This window comes from Amphiprion ocellaris, chromosome 4 (genome assembly GCF_022539595.1).
Source record: "Amphiprion ocellaris isolate individual 3 ecotype Okinawa chromosome 4, ASM2253959v1, whole genome shotgun sequence".
Lineage (NCBI taxonomy): Eukaryota > Metazoa > Chordata > Actinopteri > Pomacentridae > Amphiprion > Amphiprion ocellaris.
Window position 1 is genome coordinate 22063721 of NC_072769.1, and position 14182 is coordinate 22077902.

Here is a 14182-nt window from a genome sequence, read left to right on the forward strand (position 1 = left end):
CTTTTTATATATAGCATTTTTATTTAGACTTTTTCAGATTGAGATTTCTATATTTATTCTTTTACTGTCTTGTTGTTGTTGCTGAGTACTGTAACTCTATTCACTACATCAAATTCCTTGTGTGTGCGAACTCACTTGGCATTAAAGGCTTTTCGAATTCTGATTCTGATTCTGATTCTAAGCATATTAGTCACAAAGATGAAGTTGTCTTTAAAATAAGGTTAGAAAGGTTGAATAAGGTCAACTTGGAACCCCAGTTTCTGCAGTTAAATAATATCTACAAACATTTTGTTTACTGTTCATAATTTGTTGATTTTATTCCATCTTTGCATGCAACTAAATGTATTTATTGCATAGAGAAAACTGAAATATCACAGGAGCAGCAGAACAATAACACATTGCATAGAATAAATAAATTACTTCAAAAAGCTAAAATGCTGCATATGTGTCATTTATATAAAGTAAGAAAATACCAATGAAAACAAAGAGGGTTGCAAATTAGAATTTTGTTTGAGTGTCATTGACTGCAGGAATGATTTATAATATTACAATAAATTATGTACACACAGAAAACCTGTTTTCTGTATTTACAAAATGTGTAAAAAAAATGTATTTGAAACAAAACTTGTTATATGTTCATTTGACTCACCAACAGAATATTGTGACAACACATTTGCAGAAAAAAAGCAGAAGTTTAGACTATTTGAAAAAAAAAAATACAGCTGAGTCACCTGAATTGAGTTCACAGTCATCTATATCAATTTAATTAGGAGTTTCAGTAAAAATCAGCTGGATATCTCTTTTCTTCTTGAAAGTGTCTCATCCAAGATGCTTCTTCAGTTTTGTTAGGACTCTTGAGAAGCCCCGTTGTTTTTTTACTGAAGCTCCATGAAAACTGTAGCATTGCATTCTGTTTATTGTGCACAATTTCGGGAATTTACTTGTTTCTTTTCTTGCAATTCAATGATCTCCACTGTAAATGAGATCATTTAAGTATTTTTAGGAATTGTGCACTTATTTTATTTTAATTCTTTTGTGATCTGATTTAACTAAAGTAAGTGTTTGATTTGGCGCAACCTTTCTACCATGAGAAATGGACTGGGCTCTGATTGGATATGCGGTTTAGGTTTTGGCTGAATTTTCTTCATTTCATCAGATATTTAACTGAGTGTTTGCTCGTTGTAAGCTGAAGACTGTTTTGTACAGACGAGCTGGGTTACTCCACAGTCTGATCAGCTCATTGAATGCTCAAACAAAATTCAAAGATATGCTATTTTAACCCTTAGATGCATAAGTGGGTCAAAAATGACCCGGTGAGGTCAATTTCTTGCAATATCTTTGTAATGAATTGGTTTAATCATTTCATATTCCAGCTATTCCTCAAAAAACATGTTTTTTGATATCATTCCATGTAATTATTTAAGTTACCGTTAATACTTTTAAAGAAATTGTAATATTTGTTTTACTACCCCAAGCTCTTTATCATTGATAATACCATACAAGAGGTGACGCACTGCACAAACTTTGAGAGACAAAGAGCAGCAACAGCTGTGGAAAAATTTCAACAAAATGGATGTTGGCATTCTTCTACTTTTGTTCTGTGTAATATTCTTCTTTTTCAGTTATCAAAATGTCCAAACTTAGTGATAAAGTGAAAAATAAGTGTATTTCAATAATGAAATCATTCAAAAAAATTTAACAGAAACAATAATGCGCATTATTATTCTTAACCAGAATTACAAAAAAAATAGCATAAAAACACACTGATTCTTTTATGGGTCATTTTTTACCCACTTGTGGAAGTGTGTAGGGTCCAATCACTCGTGCATGTAAGGGTTAACCTGACCGTCAACATTTCCAAAAGTCCTCGAAAGCATCACAGTGAAATCTCGCGATAGCGCGCCCACACCGGGTAACGCTAGCGCTGAGTAAACGCGGGTGCGCGAGAAAAAGCCTGCTAGCGCGAACGTGTTCTCTGCGACCAACCGGTGAGTCTTTCATTACAAACAACAACATAGTTCTTATTTACACCGAGAAAGTTGTGAGAATCTCCAGCGGATCTGAAACGGGATCACCCAAGGCTCCTGAGAACGGACGACATTTCTGAATTGAGGAGGAAAATCGACAACAATGTCCGAAAGCGAAAACTGCGAAGCACAGCGGGAAGAGCAGACTGAACTTGAAGAAGCCGGAGGAGCGGAGGTAAGATGGTTTAAAACGGGCTTTTGTCTACCCTCATCTCCGACTTAATGTCTCACAAACCTGCCCTGCTTCCCTGTAACCCTGAAAGCCTCCCGTCCCCTGTCTACGGAACCCTGAATTCAGCTGTGTGAAACTTTCCCTCGGTCAACGTTAATGTGGGCTCCTTGAGCTAGTTAGCTAGCCGCGGCTCGATCCCTCCACCAGACTGAAGCTAACAGCAGCAGCGAGGCCAGACTGTTTCATAAGCGCCCACACCGCTAGCTTAGCCCGCTAGCCGCGCACCGATCATAACATTAGAAGTCCCGGCTTGCTTTTTGTTTACTCCGAGACCAGATCCTCACAGCATTCTGGTTGTAGTTATGATCCGGCTTTTAGAAAACAGACCCGGAGCAGCAGCAGCCCTCTCAGCTGTCCCGTCCGTGTCTTTGTTTTCAGAGGGACAATGCAGCCATGGCTGTTGTGACCGAGGAGAGATGCGGTTGCAGCGCTGCATGCCTGTAACTTAGCTTCTGCCGCACTTTGTGTTGAGTTTTGACTAAAATCTCTACAAAACGGAAAAAGCTGTTTGCATGTTTTAGTTAAAATAAGATCAGATCAGAGTAACTTCAGTGATCTCACACAGGGAGCTAAAGTTTCACAGTAACAACAGAAGGAGGGCTCATTGTACAGCAGAAATAAGTTGTTTTAAAAGCTGTAATGTTACATTGGCACTGTGTGTTATACGCTAAAGGTAATTAAACAAGCAAAAACAAAGATTTTAAATGTAATGCATATCAGCATACACATCTTGATCTTTTGCCCCATAAATATGGCACATGCTACAGTTCAAAAGTTTGAGGTCACTTAGAAATGCCATTTTTTTTAAAAAAGAAAAGCATTTTTTCAATGAAGATAGCATTAAATGAATCTGAAATACATTCTAGACATTGCTAATGTGGTAAATGACTATTCTGTCTGGAAACGGCTGATTTTTAATGGAATATCTACATAGGGGCACAGAGGAACATTTCCAGCATCACTCCTGTGTTCTAATGCTACATTGTGTTAGCTAATGGTGTTGAAAGGCTAACTGATGATTAGAAAACCCTTGAGCAATTATGTTAGCACATGAATAAAAGGGTGAGTTCTCATGGAAAACATGGAATTGTCTGGGTGACCCCAAACCTTTGAACTGTAGTGTACACATCTTGATCTTTTTCCCCATAAATATTGCACATACCCCCCCCCCCAAAAAAATTTTTTTATGTATGCACTATTCCCTGTATAGTCAATGTTTGTCTACATTAATATGCATTAGTAGATAGGAGTAATGAGTGTATTCGACAGCATAATAGAATAGCTTTATTGTCATCATACATGTGGGCATGACGACAATATAAATAGCTGCCACTGAACGGAGCATTGATAACAAGCTAAAATAACAACATAAAATAATAAAATCAAATATACATACAAAACAAGACTATATTATGAATTACAACATATGCAAAAGAGGCAAGATATATACAATGCAGTGTGGGAGGTAAATGAAATCAAATAATCCATCCATTCTCTATACATCGCTCAATCCTCATTAGGGTTGCAGGGGGGGCTGGAGTCTATCCCAGCTGGCTTGGGGTGAAGGCAGGGGACATCCTGGACAGGTCGCCAGTCTGTCGCAGAGCTACATATACAGACGAACAATCACAATCGCACTCACACGTACGGGCAATTTAAAATAATCAATTAACCTCAGCATATTTTTGGACTGTGGGAGGAAGCCGGAGTACCCGGAGAAAACCCACGCATGCACAGGGAGAACATGCAAACTCCATGCAGAAAGATCCCGGGAAAGCCGGGACGCGAACCAGGGATCTTCTCACTGTAAGGTGAAAGTGCTAACCACTACACCACTGTGCAGCCCTGAAATCAAATAAAAACCAGTAAAATAGAGTAAATATGAGCAGGAGATTGCAGCATTAGAACTGTTAAAAGTCACACTGTGTGTTACTGTTTTGAATTCAGAAGTCTAATGGACCATGGGAAAAAGCTGTTTGTCAACCTGTTTGTCCTGCATAAGCCTTTGATTCATTTCAATCCTGCAGTGTATTGAGACAAAAGCAGTGGTAAATAGGAATTTTGTTCAAGAGAATGAAATTCAACGGTGGCTGAAGAGTGTTGTGTTGGTACATGGCTGTGTTACTAGTGTCTTATCATACAGTGAGGTCAATTTGAGGAAAACAGCTGATTAACTGTTACTGACTTGTTGCCTACAGGTTGTTTTGTTATGCTAAGAGAAGAGTGAACAAGATACCAAAACATCCAGACTTTTATGTATCTGTCTATGAAGGCCAGGAGTTTTCTTATTGTCACTCTTTCTCTCCTTCTAAAAGCATCCCAGAACCTCTTTATCAGTTTATGTAGTCTATTCCTGTTAGGTCTTGTTGAAAATAGAAGATAATCACTAACATGACTGTTTTGTTTTCACTCTAACCTGGCTCAGGAGAAGTCTGACTCTTCAGATGCTGGAAAAGAGTCCTCCTCAGACGCTGGGCCCGATGGACAAGATGGGTCCTCTTCCCCCTCATCGTCCAAAACTAAAGATTCTAGTACGGGTTATGAGGAGAAAGTGGTAAGTAGGCTTTTCTCGTAGCTACATTGCTCGCTGCTCTGATCTAGTTAGCGATATTTTTACCTTTGTCTTGCAGCAAACAGACCGGACCAACAGATTTGAGTATCTGCTGAAGCAAACAGAGTTGTTTGCTCATTTCATCCAACCAGCTGCACAGAAGACCCCCACTTCCCCACTGAAGATGAAACCAGGACGTCCTCGTATCAAGAAAGACGAGAAACAGAACCTGCTTTCCGCCGGAGAGTGAGTAGCCGCAAGCATGATGCAGGCTTATATTTACTTTAGGAAAAATTTTAGTTCAGGGGCCACATTCAGTCCAATTTGATCTCAAGTGGGCCGAACGAGAGAAACAAAACGACAAAAACATGAGACAAATGAAAAAGTCCAGGTCGTTATTGAAACTGAGAACTAGTTGTCAACTAACTTACCTGGAAAAATAAAGGTTAAATAAAAATCAAATAAAAATAAATAAAGTCAGACAAAAAGCAACAAAAACAGGACAAAATATTACAAAAACAAGACACAAAACAGCAAAAGTGAGAAACAATGACAAAAATATTTGTTCTACAAATGTACAATTTGCAGTTAATGTCTCCTCTGTAATTTTTACACTTTACAAAGTCGTCCTATTGGACCCTCTGGAGGGCCGTACGTTTGACACCCCTGCTTTAGGAGGTTTGCTTTCAGTGTGATTTTATCAATTTTGTCTTTTCTGCCTTTTACAGCAATCGTCATCGTCGCACAGAGCAAGAGGAAGATGAGGAGCTTCTCAACGAGAGCACAAAGACAACTAATGTGTGCACTCGCTTTGACGAATCTCCGTCCTGTGAGCAAAATCTGTTTTTATTTGGAATCAAAAGACCCAGTAAACACAAGCAAAGAACATGTAAATAATGAGCGGCAGTTCAGGTGATGTGTTTTCGTGTCTCTCATCTAGATGTCAAGACGGGAAAAATGAGGGACTATCAGGTCCGTGGCCTGAACTGGCTCATTTCTCTGTATGAGAATGGAATCAATGGCATCCTCGCTGATGAAATGGTCAGTACTCTGTCACTGTCTGAACTGTTGGTGGTGAATTACAGATAGTTTTTATTATGTTTTCATGCATTTCTCTGCCTCTTTAACCTACTTTGTCTGCTTTTCACAGGGACTGGGCAAGACTCTCCAAACTATTTCACTGCTGGGTTACATGAAGCACTATAGAAATATTCCTGGTCCCCACATGGTACTGGTTCCCAAGTCCACTCTCTACAACTGGATGAACGAGTTCAAGCGATGGGTGCCTTCTCTTCGTGCAGTATGCCTGATTGGAGACAGGGATGAACGGGTAGGTAGTACAAGTAACGCCTGCTTGAGCTTCCAGCAGCAATAAAAGACACGTGAAATAAATTGAATGGTGGGTTATGTTGAACTTCACATGTATTTTGTGTAGATATCAGTAAAAACATGTTTAAAAATCCTTTGTGCTTCAATTTCAGACTGCCCTGATCAGAGATGTGCTGCTGCCAGGAGAGTGGGACGTGTGCGTCACATCCTACGAGATGCTCATCATTGAAAAGGCCGTGTTCAAGAAGTTCAACTGGAGATACCTGGTCATCGACGAAGCTCACAGGATCAAGAATGAGAAGTCAAAGGTCGGACAGCTACAAAACTGAAATGGATATCAGTATGTGTGAACCATTTAGTTTTATGAGATAGTTTAATCAAGCTAAATTTGTCTTTGCTTCCCCATAGCTGTCAGAAATTGTTCGTGAATTTAAGACCACCAATCGTTTGCTGTTGACCGGAACACCACTGCAGAACAACCTCCACGAGCTGTGGGCTCTGCTGAACTTCCTGCTGCCTGATGTCTTCAACTCATCAGAAGTAAGAATTGCCCAGAAAACGTTGCCACCTTCACCCCATGCTCTTATTTAGAGGTGAAGTGGTTTCGCGTTCTGTTACTAATTTCATTTCTGTGTTGCTTTTTTTTTTTTTTATAGGACTTTGATTCCTGGTTCGACACAAACAACTGCCTGGGTGATCAGAAGTTGGTTGAACGTCTACACACTGTATGTATCGAGTGTTACTAATGTCAATATCCAACACACCTCTGTAAATTTTAGACTGTATTATTCTTATTTGAATTAAAGCACTTGCTGATCTGCTATTTTGGTGACAGGTGCTGCGTCCTTTCTTGCTTCGTCGTATCAAAGCAGACGTAGAGAAGACTCTGCTGCCCAAGAAAGAAATCAAGATGTACGTGGGCCTGAGCAAGATGCAGCGCGAGTGGTGAGCATCCTCAGCTAAAGCTTTATTTACTATAAATCACTCCAAAGCTTGAAATATCCTGGATGCTGACGTTAAGTTGTTGTGTGTCACAATCGTCAGGTACACAAAGATTCTGATGAAGGACATTGACATTCTGAACTCGGCGGGCAAAATGGACAAGATGCGTCTGCTGAACGTTCTCATGCAGCTGAGGAAATGCTGCAACCATCCGTACCTGTTTGACGGGGCGGAGCCTGGTCCCCCCTACACTACTGACCTCCATCTGGTGGTGAACAGCGGCAAGATGGTGGTGCTGGACAAGCTGCTGCCTAAGATGAAGGAGCAGGGTATGTGGATCTTCACTGGAATCTTTGGAGTCTCAGTGTCAGAATATTGAGGTCATATAGTACACAGCCTTTGTTCGTTCATTGTCGAGTTCAAATAGAATTAGGACTGAAACGATTCCTGGAGCTGTTTGAGTAATTTGATTACTAAAATTCCTCGAGGCAAAATTCTCTGAATGGAGGCTTCGTTTCAATCAATCGAACTTCATTTATATAGCACTTTACATACAATTAAAATGCAACACAAAGTGCTTTACAACATTTAAAAACATTAAAAACAAGAAAACCCATCCCTTCTTCCCTCCCTCCATATATGCACATAACTACATACGCACACACACACACTCACACACACACTCACTACTGACAGTAGGGAGACTAGTATGTAGTTTAATCAAACTAGTATGTAGTTTAATCCAGTATATACTAGACCCCAGGTCACTAACTAGTCCGGACCCAGACTTCATCTGATAAGGACCTGGACCTATAATCAGTAAATTATTTTTAAAAAATTAAATTTGACGGAACACTTCTGTTTTAACCAGTGCAGCTTTTCTAGTGTTTACAGTGTTTAGCAGATCAGAGGCTGAACTGTGAAGCCAGTTCAACGTAGTCAGACTTTGTAAGTCAGCTCAACAAAAACTAAAACCTCAGTATGAAAGTGGTTTTCAACTTTCTTTGTTAACTCAGACTTTCTGCTTCAAACTCGTCACACAAACAGAGAGTTTAATGATCATTTGACTTGTTTTCTGCACAAAATGAACCGATCGCTAACAGGTTGTTCTAATGGAGAACTATGAGGAACATAAAATTTATGACGGTAAAATGCTGCTACTGTAAATTATGTAAGACAGGAATGCTGGTAGAAAACCGTTCAACGTGCGTTAATGTATTTAGTTTTCTGATCAATGCAGCTGATTATTTCTAACAGACAGCTGTACAATTACTGTCCCTTTTTGTAGGTTCACGTGTGCTCATCTTCAGTCAGATGACCAGGGTGCTGGACATCTTGGAGGACTACTGCATGTGGAGGAACTACGGTTATTGTCGCCTGGATGGACAGACACCACACGAAGAGAGACAGGTGAGCTGCTTACTTGTCGGGTTTTATGAGTAGATGTGATTTATCTGAGGATGAGCTGATTATAAACTGTCAAATTATGTCTTTGCAGATCTCTATCAATGCTTACAATGAGCCCAACAGCTCAAAGTTCATCTTCATGTTGAGCACCAGAGCTGGTGGGCTGGGCATTAACCTGGCTACAGCTGATGTAGTCATTCTGTACGACTCAGACTGGAACCCTCAGGTGGACCTGCAGGCCATGGTCAGTGTCTCATGTGATTCTCTATTCGGTAGTAAGAAGTCACAGAGTGCTGTATAACTTTGACACAGAAACTTTAGGTGTTCTAAGGTCCAGTCTTTTTATTTCAGGATCGAGCTCACAGGATTGGGCAGCAGAAGCAGGTACGCGTTTTCCGTTTCATCACTGAAAACACTGTGGAGGAAAGGATTGTGGAGAGGGCTGAGATGAAACTGCGTCTGGACTCCATCGTTATCCAGCAAGGTACTTCTTCCCACCTGCTGAGATTTAATCTAAATGTTGACCTGACATGTTTTTGCATCCTCGTTGTGTGCTTCAGTGATTGACCGAGAAGGGAAAGAAGAAACAAAGTTGATTGATGTTTAAAATGATGTTCGAGAATTATCAGCCACAATTCACATAATGTACAAAACTGTTCGTCTTTGTACAGCAAACAAAATAAAATGAGAGGTTTCTAGAGATCCACTAGCATGTACAACATAAACCTGGTGGATTTAGCTCAATTGAAAACCTATGGAAGGTTGAATAAGGTTTTGTATATTTTTGTGTTTGTTTTTTTTTTATTTGATATATTTTTAATTACTAGTAGTATTTCCTCAAGTATGTTCTTTTAACTAGCCCTGGCTTCTTGTATTAATTGGTAGTTACGGTCCTAACATTTTTGGGTCTACTATCCAACTCTGATGTTTTCTGTATTTGTTTTGTAATATTTTTGATCCATTAAAGCTGGACAGTTATATATATTTTCCCTTTATGGGTTTATGATTTTAACATTTCTTTTATTTGAGCTCATCTATTATAGTCTATTTTTGGATTTGATGGCTTGTGCAGTTATGGATCCACAGATGGGACGTTTGCCATCTTACATTGTACTTGTGTGAAGTCATCTTTTTCACATTTTTATTGATCAGGCCGACTTGTGGATCCAAGTGCGAACAAACTGGGCAAGGATGAGATGCTGTCCATCATCCGCCACGGTGCCACACACGTGTTTGCTTCCAAAGAGAGCGAAATCACGGATGACGACATCGACGCAATCCTGGAGCGAGGTGAACGGAAGGTGAGTCTCAGCAGTGATATTTCACATCATCAGAAGAGCCATAAGAATAATCAAATAAATATAGAGATCCAACAAACCCATTATTCCTTCTGTTAAAATAGTTGAAATTTCACTACATAGTAGATTATAGTGTTCTGCAGATTATGTATAAAGCTCATAAGGAAACTTTACCAGTCAATGTCCAGAACAGATTTGAAAAAGAGAAAGTCAGTAAAAGGAACAGAGATCTTCATAAAACCAAGATTTAGGACCAGATTAATGGACTGTTTTGTTTCTGTAAAAGGGGTCAATTTATGGAACAATCTAGACGAGGATTCAAAAGAATCTAAATCACAGCAAGATTTAAAAACGTGATTAAAACCAGCATATTATTGAAATACAAAGAAATGCAGTAAGAGTATCATGGTGTTTGGTCTGTTTCTGATGAAAGCTTTTTTTATTTAATGAATATGAAATTTTGTCCTTAAAGTCAACCCCTTAATATTGCTGCGTTGTGTTGCTAGACTATGGAGATGAAGGAGAAGCTGTCGTCTCTGGGTGAAAGCTCTCTGAGAAACTTCACCATGGACACAGAGAACAGCAGTGTGTACACATTCGAAGGAGAGGACTACAGAGAGAAGAAGAAGGTAAAGAAACCTGCCAACATCAGTATTTGGTTTGGAGCTGCCTTGCTTGACAAACTTTGAATCTTTATCTTGCTTTTATCTTCCTTCCTTGTTCAGGTCATTACCAACTGGATCGAGCCACCCAAGAGAGAAAGGAAAGCCAATTACGCTGTTGATGCCTACTTCAGAGAAGCCCTGCGAGTCAGTGAGCCCAAAGCACCAAAGGTAGGGCTGGTTTCCTAAAAACACCCTCAGGATATAAAGCATTCATGCAGCAGGACGTCGAATTACAGTAGGATGGATGGTGTGGGTTTTTTTTTTCCCAGGCTCCTCGTCCTCCCAAGCAGCCAAATGTCCAGGACTTCCAGTTCTTCCCTCCACGTCTGTTTGAGCTTCTGGAAAAGGAAATTCTGTTCTACCGGAAGACCATCGGATACAAGGTATGAAGAACAGCTGTTTCAGTTAGTAATCTTCTCTAATCTTCTCATTCTTTAGAAATACCTAAGAGTTGATCTGTTTCTCTTCAGGTTCCCCGTAATCCAGACATGCCCAACTCAGCTCAGGTCCAGAAAGAGGAGCAGGCAAAGATTGATGAGGCCGAGGCTCTCACAGAGGAAGAACTGGAGGAAAAGGAGAACCTTCTGCAACAAGTACACATTATTCTCACCCAATAAAACCAATTTCTGACTCATATCTTACAAATTAAATGTTTATCTAAATGTTATCTGAACAACTATTGCAGGGATTTACTATTTGGAACAAACGTGACTTCAACCAGTTCATCAAAGCCAATGAGAAGTGGGGAAGAGATGACATCGAAAACATCGCCAGAGAGGTTGAGGGCAAAACTCCTGAGGAAGTCATGGAATATTCTGGTGATTAATATTTTTAAATTCTACTTACAGAAAAGAAACCCAAACATTATTGACTTTACATATTTCGTGACTTCATGTTTGTGCGTCTTCCTCCAGCTGTGTTCTGGGAGCGCTGCAATGAGTTGCAGGACATCGAAAAGATCATGGCCCAGATCGAGCGAGGAGAAGCCAGGATTCAGAGAAGGATCAGCATCAAGAAAGCTCTGGACTCAAAGGTGAGCAGACTGTCAGCCATGTGGCTTCCCGCTTCTAGTTAATTAGCTTTATGTCTATTCAACACTTTAACTCAGTGGTTCTCAAACTTTTTCTGTCAGGTCCCCCTGAACTTTTGTGCCCCCCCTCTACCATCAAAACTCCTCCACCCCTACCTGCGTGTGCTAAACTAGTCAGAAAATGAGCCAAGTTTAAATATACCAATATTAAAGAAATATCATGAGCAGTAAAATTGTGCAACAACATGCTCAGTAAAAATAACAATAATCCTTAAATCTGTGTTCTCTTTCAATAACAGAGGAAAGAATCACTTTGCCAGAACCATAGCACATAAGAATTAGGGCTGGGACTTTAATGCATTAATTTTGATTAATTCATTACAGAAAAAACTAATGTATTTAATTGCACCTTTCTCAGTTCTCTAATTTTTGGCACACCGGTAACATTGATAAACACTCCAGCCCAGTAGGTGGTGGTAATGAACCTGAAGTCTTTGTAGCTGTGAAGAAGATAAAGGGACTAAGTGATGTCAGCGCACATGAAAGTTTGGTGATGGCGGAGGAGACCGCATTGAGCTTGTTGGGCGGAAAGTTTCCTTTGAAAAATCTTCCCGATGGCAGTTTGGATAGAAGCATGGTTGTGTGCAAATTGTGCAACAAAAAATTTTCTTTTCACCGCAGCACTTCAAGCCGACGGTATCACCTCAATGCACAACATGTTGCTGTTAGCACGGGATGTAATGTCTCTATGTCTCTTCCTAATTTTGTTTGGCGACAGTTTTCTGACAAAACACACAGGGATCTCTCCTCAACTCCTACCACATTCGCTGTAAAGCCAAGAGCATGATAAGCCTCGTCATATTTTCTTGACATTTTTTGAAGAGGTTGTTTCCTGCTCTATTTTCCTTTTCATCCCAGTCACATATTTCTCCATTCTTGGCAACTATTGACAGCTAATCACTGTGGGCGGAGCAGGATGAACTGGGGGCAGTTACCGTGACATTGCTGTTTGTGTATTGTTGTGAGCCATGAAAAACAGGCCGACATTACAACAGTTGTTCAGCTAATTAGTTCTGCGTAGACCGACCTTTGCCTCCCCGGCGTCCTGATTAATTAACAATGCGTTTCCCATTTCCTCGTCCAGATTGGTCGCTACAAGGCTCCCTTCCATCAGCTCCGTATCTCCTATGGCACCAACAAAGGCAAGAACTACACAGAAGAGGAGGACCGCTTCCTTATCTGCATGCTTCACAAGCTCGGCTTTGACAAGGAGAGCGTGTACGACGAGCTCCGCCAGTGCATCCGCAACTCACCACAGTTCCGCTTCGACTGGTTCCTCAAATCCAGGACTGCCATGGTGAGTTTTTGTCTTCTTCACTGCACTAGTTGTCTTATTTTTGTTGATATCCATGATGAATTTATATTAAAAATTTGTCTTAATTATAAAAATATTTCACGTTTGTTGTGCAGGAGCTCCAGAGGCGATGCAACACCCTGATTACACTGATAGAGAGAGAAAACATGGAGCTGGAGGAGAGGGAGAAGGCTGAGAAAAAGAAGCGCGGCCCAAAGACCGGCTCAGTAAGTTACAAATTCATACTTGAGGTTTGGTATAACACCAAAGAGATTACATTACCATTCAAATGTTTGGGGTCACCCAGACAATTTCATGTTTTACATGAAAACTCACACTTTTATTCATGTGCTAAAAAAATTGCACAAGAGTTTTCTAATCATCAATTAGCCTTTCAACACCATTAGCTAACACAATGTAGCATCAGAACACAGGAGTGATGGTTGCTGGAAATGTTCCTCTGTACCTCTATGGAGATATTCCATTAAAAATCAGCTGTTTCCAGCTAGAATAGTCATTTACTACATTAACAATGTCTAGACTGGATTTCTGATCATTTAATGGTATCTTCATTGGGAAAAAAATGCTTTTCTTTCAAAAATAAGGACATTTCTAAGTGACCCTGAACTTTTGAATGGTAGTGTATGGTTTTTTTCCCCATTTTTAATGTTAAATACTGTCTAAAATCACGCAAACTTAAAATAACTGTAGCCAAATGAATAGAAGTTATTATTTAAATGATAGACTTATTTAGAATTATTGTAAGATTGGAAATCTGCCCAGGAGTTCTGCTTGTGAGGTCTTTCCTAATAGCTTCCTCCTGTTTTCTAGGCCCAGAAACGAAAGTCAGAGGGAACCCCAGACGGTCGAGGACGCAGGAAAAAGCTCAAGTTGTGAAGCCGTTCACAGCGTTCACTACCAGAATTGGAGAGCGACAGCCAGCTCCGGCATCATTAGTCCTAGTGTCTGTGTTTGCTTTGCAGGCTGTGATAATGTACTGTGTAAAATCCCGGATGGACTGATCTGGTTGTTTTAGGTTTTAGGAAGTTCTCCTTTACAAGCCTGCCTTGATGTCACTGGCCTAAACACTGCAGCTGTGCTGGTTTACTTTTTTGTTTGCTAGTCCCTTTTGTTTTTTTTTTTACTAGTACTTAATTGAAATAAATATATTTATGCCTGTTGGTTGTACCACATTCCATTGCTTGAAACAGTATGTACCCTTTTTATTTTTAACAAAACATCTGTACTTTTATCTTCCAATGTGAAGTAGAAAATGGCTTTTTGAGAGTCACAAATAAAGATCCCCTTTTTTAAAAAATAGTGTGGACTGTGGTAAATAAGACGCTG

At 40.0% G+C, this 14182-nt stretch overlaps 1 protein-coding gene across 1 annotated transcript; it reads left to right on the forward strand.

Annotated features, from left to right (window-relative positions):
- The first annotated feature begins 1920 nt into the window (after positions 1–1920).
- On the forward strand, positions 1921–14153 carry smarca5 (SWI/SNF related, matrix associated, actin dependent regulator of chromatin, subfamily a, member 5). The gene is made up of 24 exons (XM_023289029.3): positions 1921–2202; positions 4685–4813; positions 4890–5056; positions 5539–5639; positions 5751–5851; positions 5961–6140; positions 6292–6447; positions 6548–6679; positions 6796–6864; positions 6975–7084; positions 7184–7410; positions 8370–8491; positions 8580–8732; positions 8840–8972; positions 9641–9789; positions 10293–10415; positions 10512–10619; positions 10721–10834; positions 10922–11044; positions 11137–11269; positions 11366–11484; positions 12626–12838; positions 12952–13062; positions 13667–14153. Exons 1-24 carry the CDS (start codon positions 2131–2133, stop codon positions 13730–13732), a joined length of 3111 nt encoding a protein of 1036 aa, XP_023144797.1. The 5' UTR covers positions 1921–2130; the 3' UTR covers positions 13733–14153.
- Positions 14154–14182: the final 29 nt, after the last annotated feature.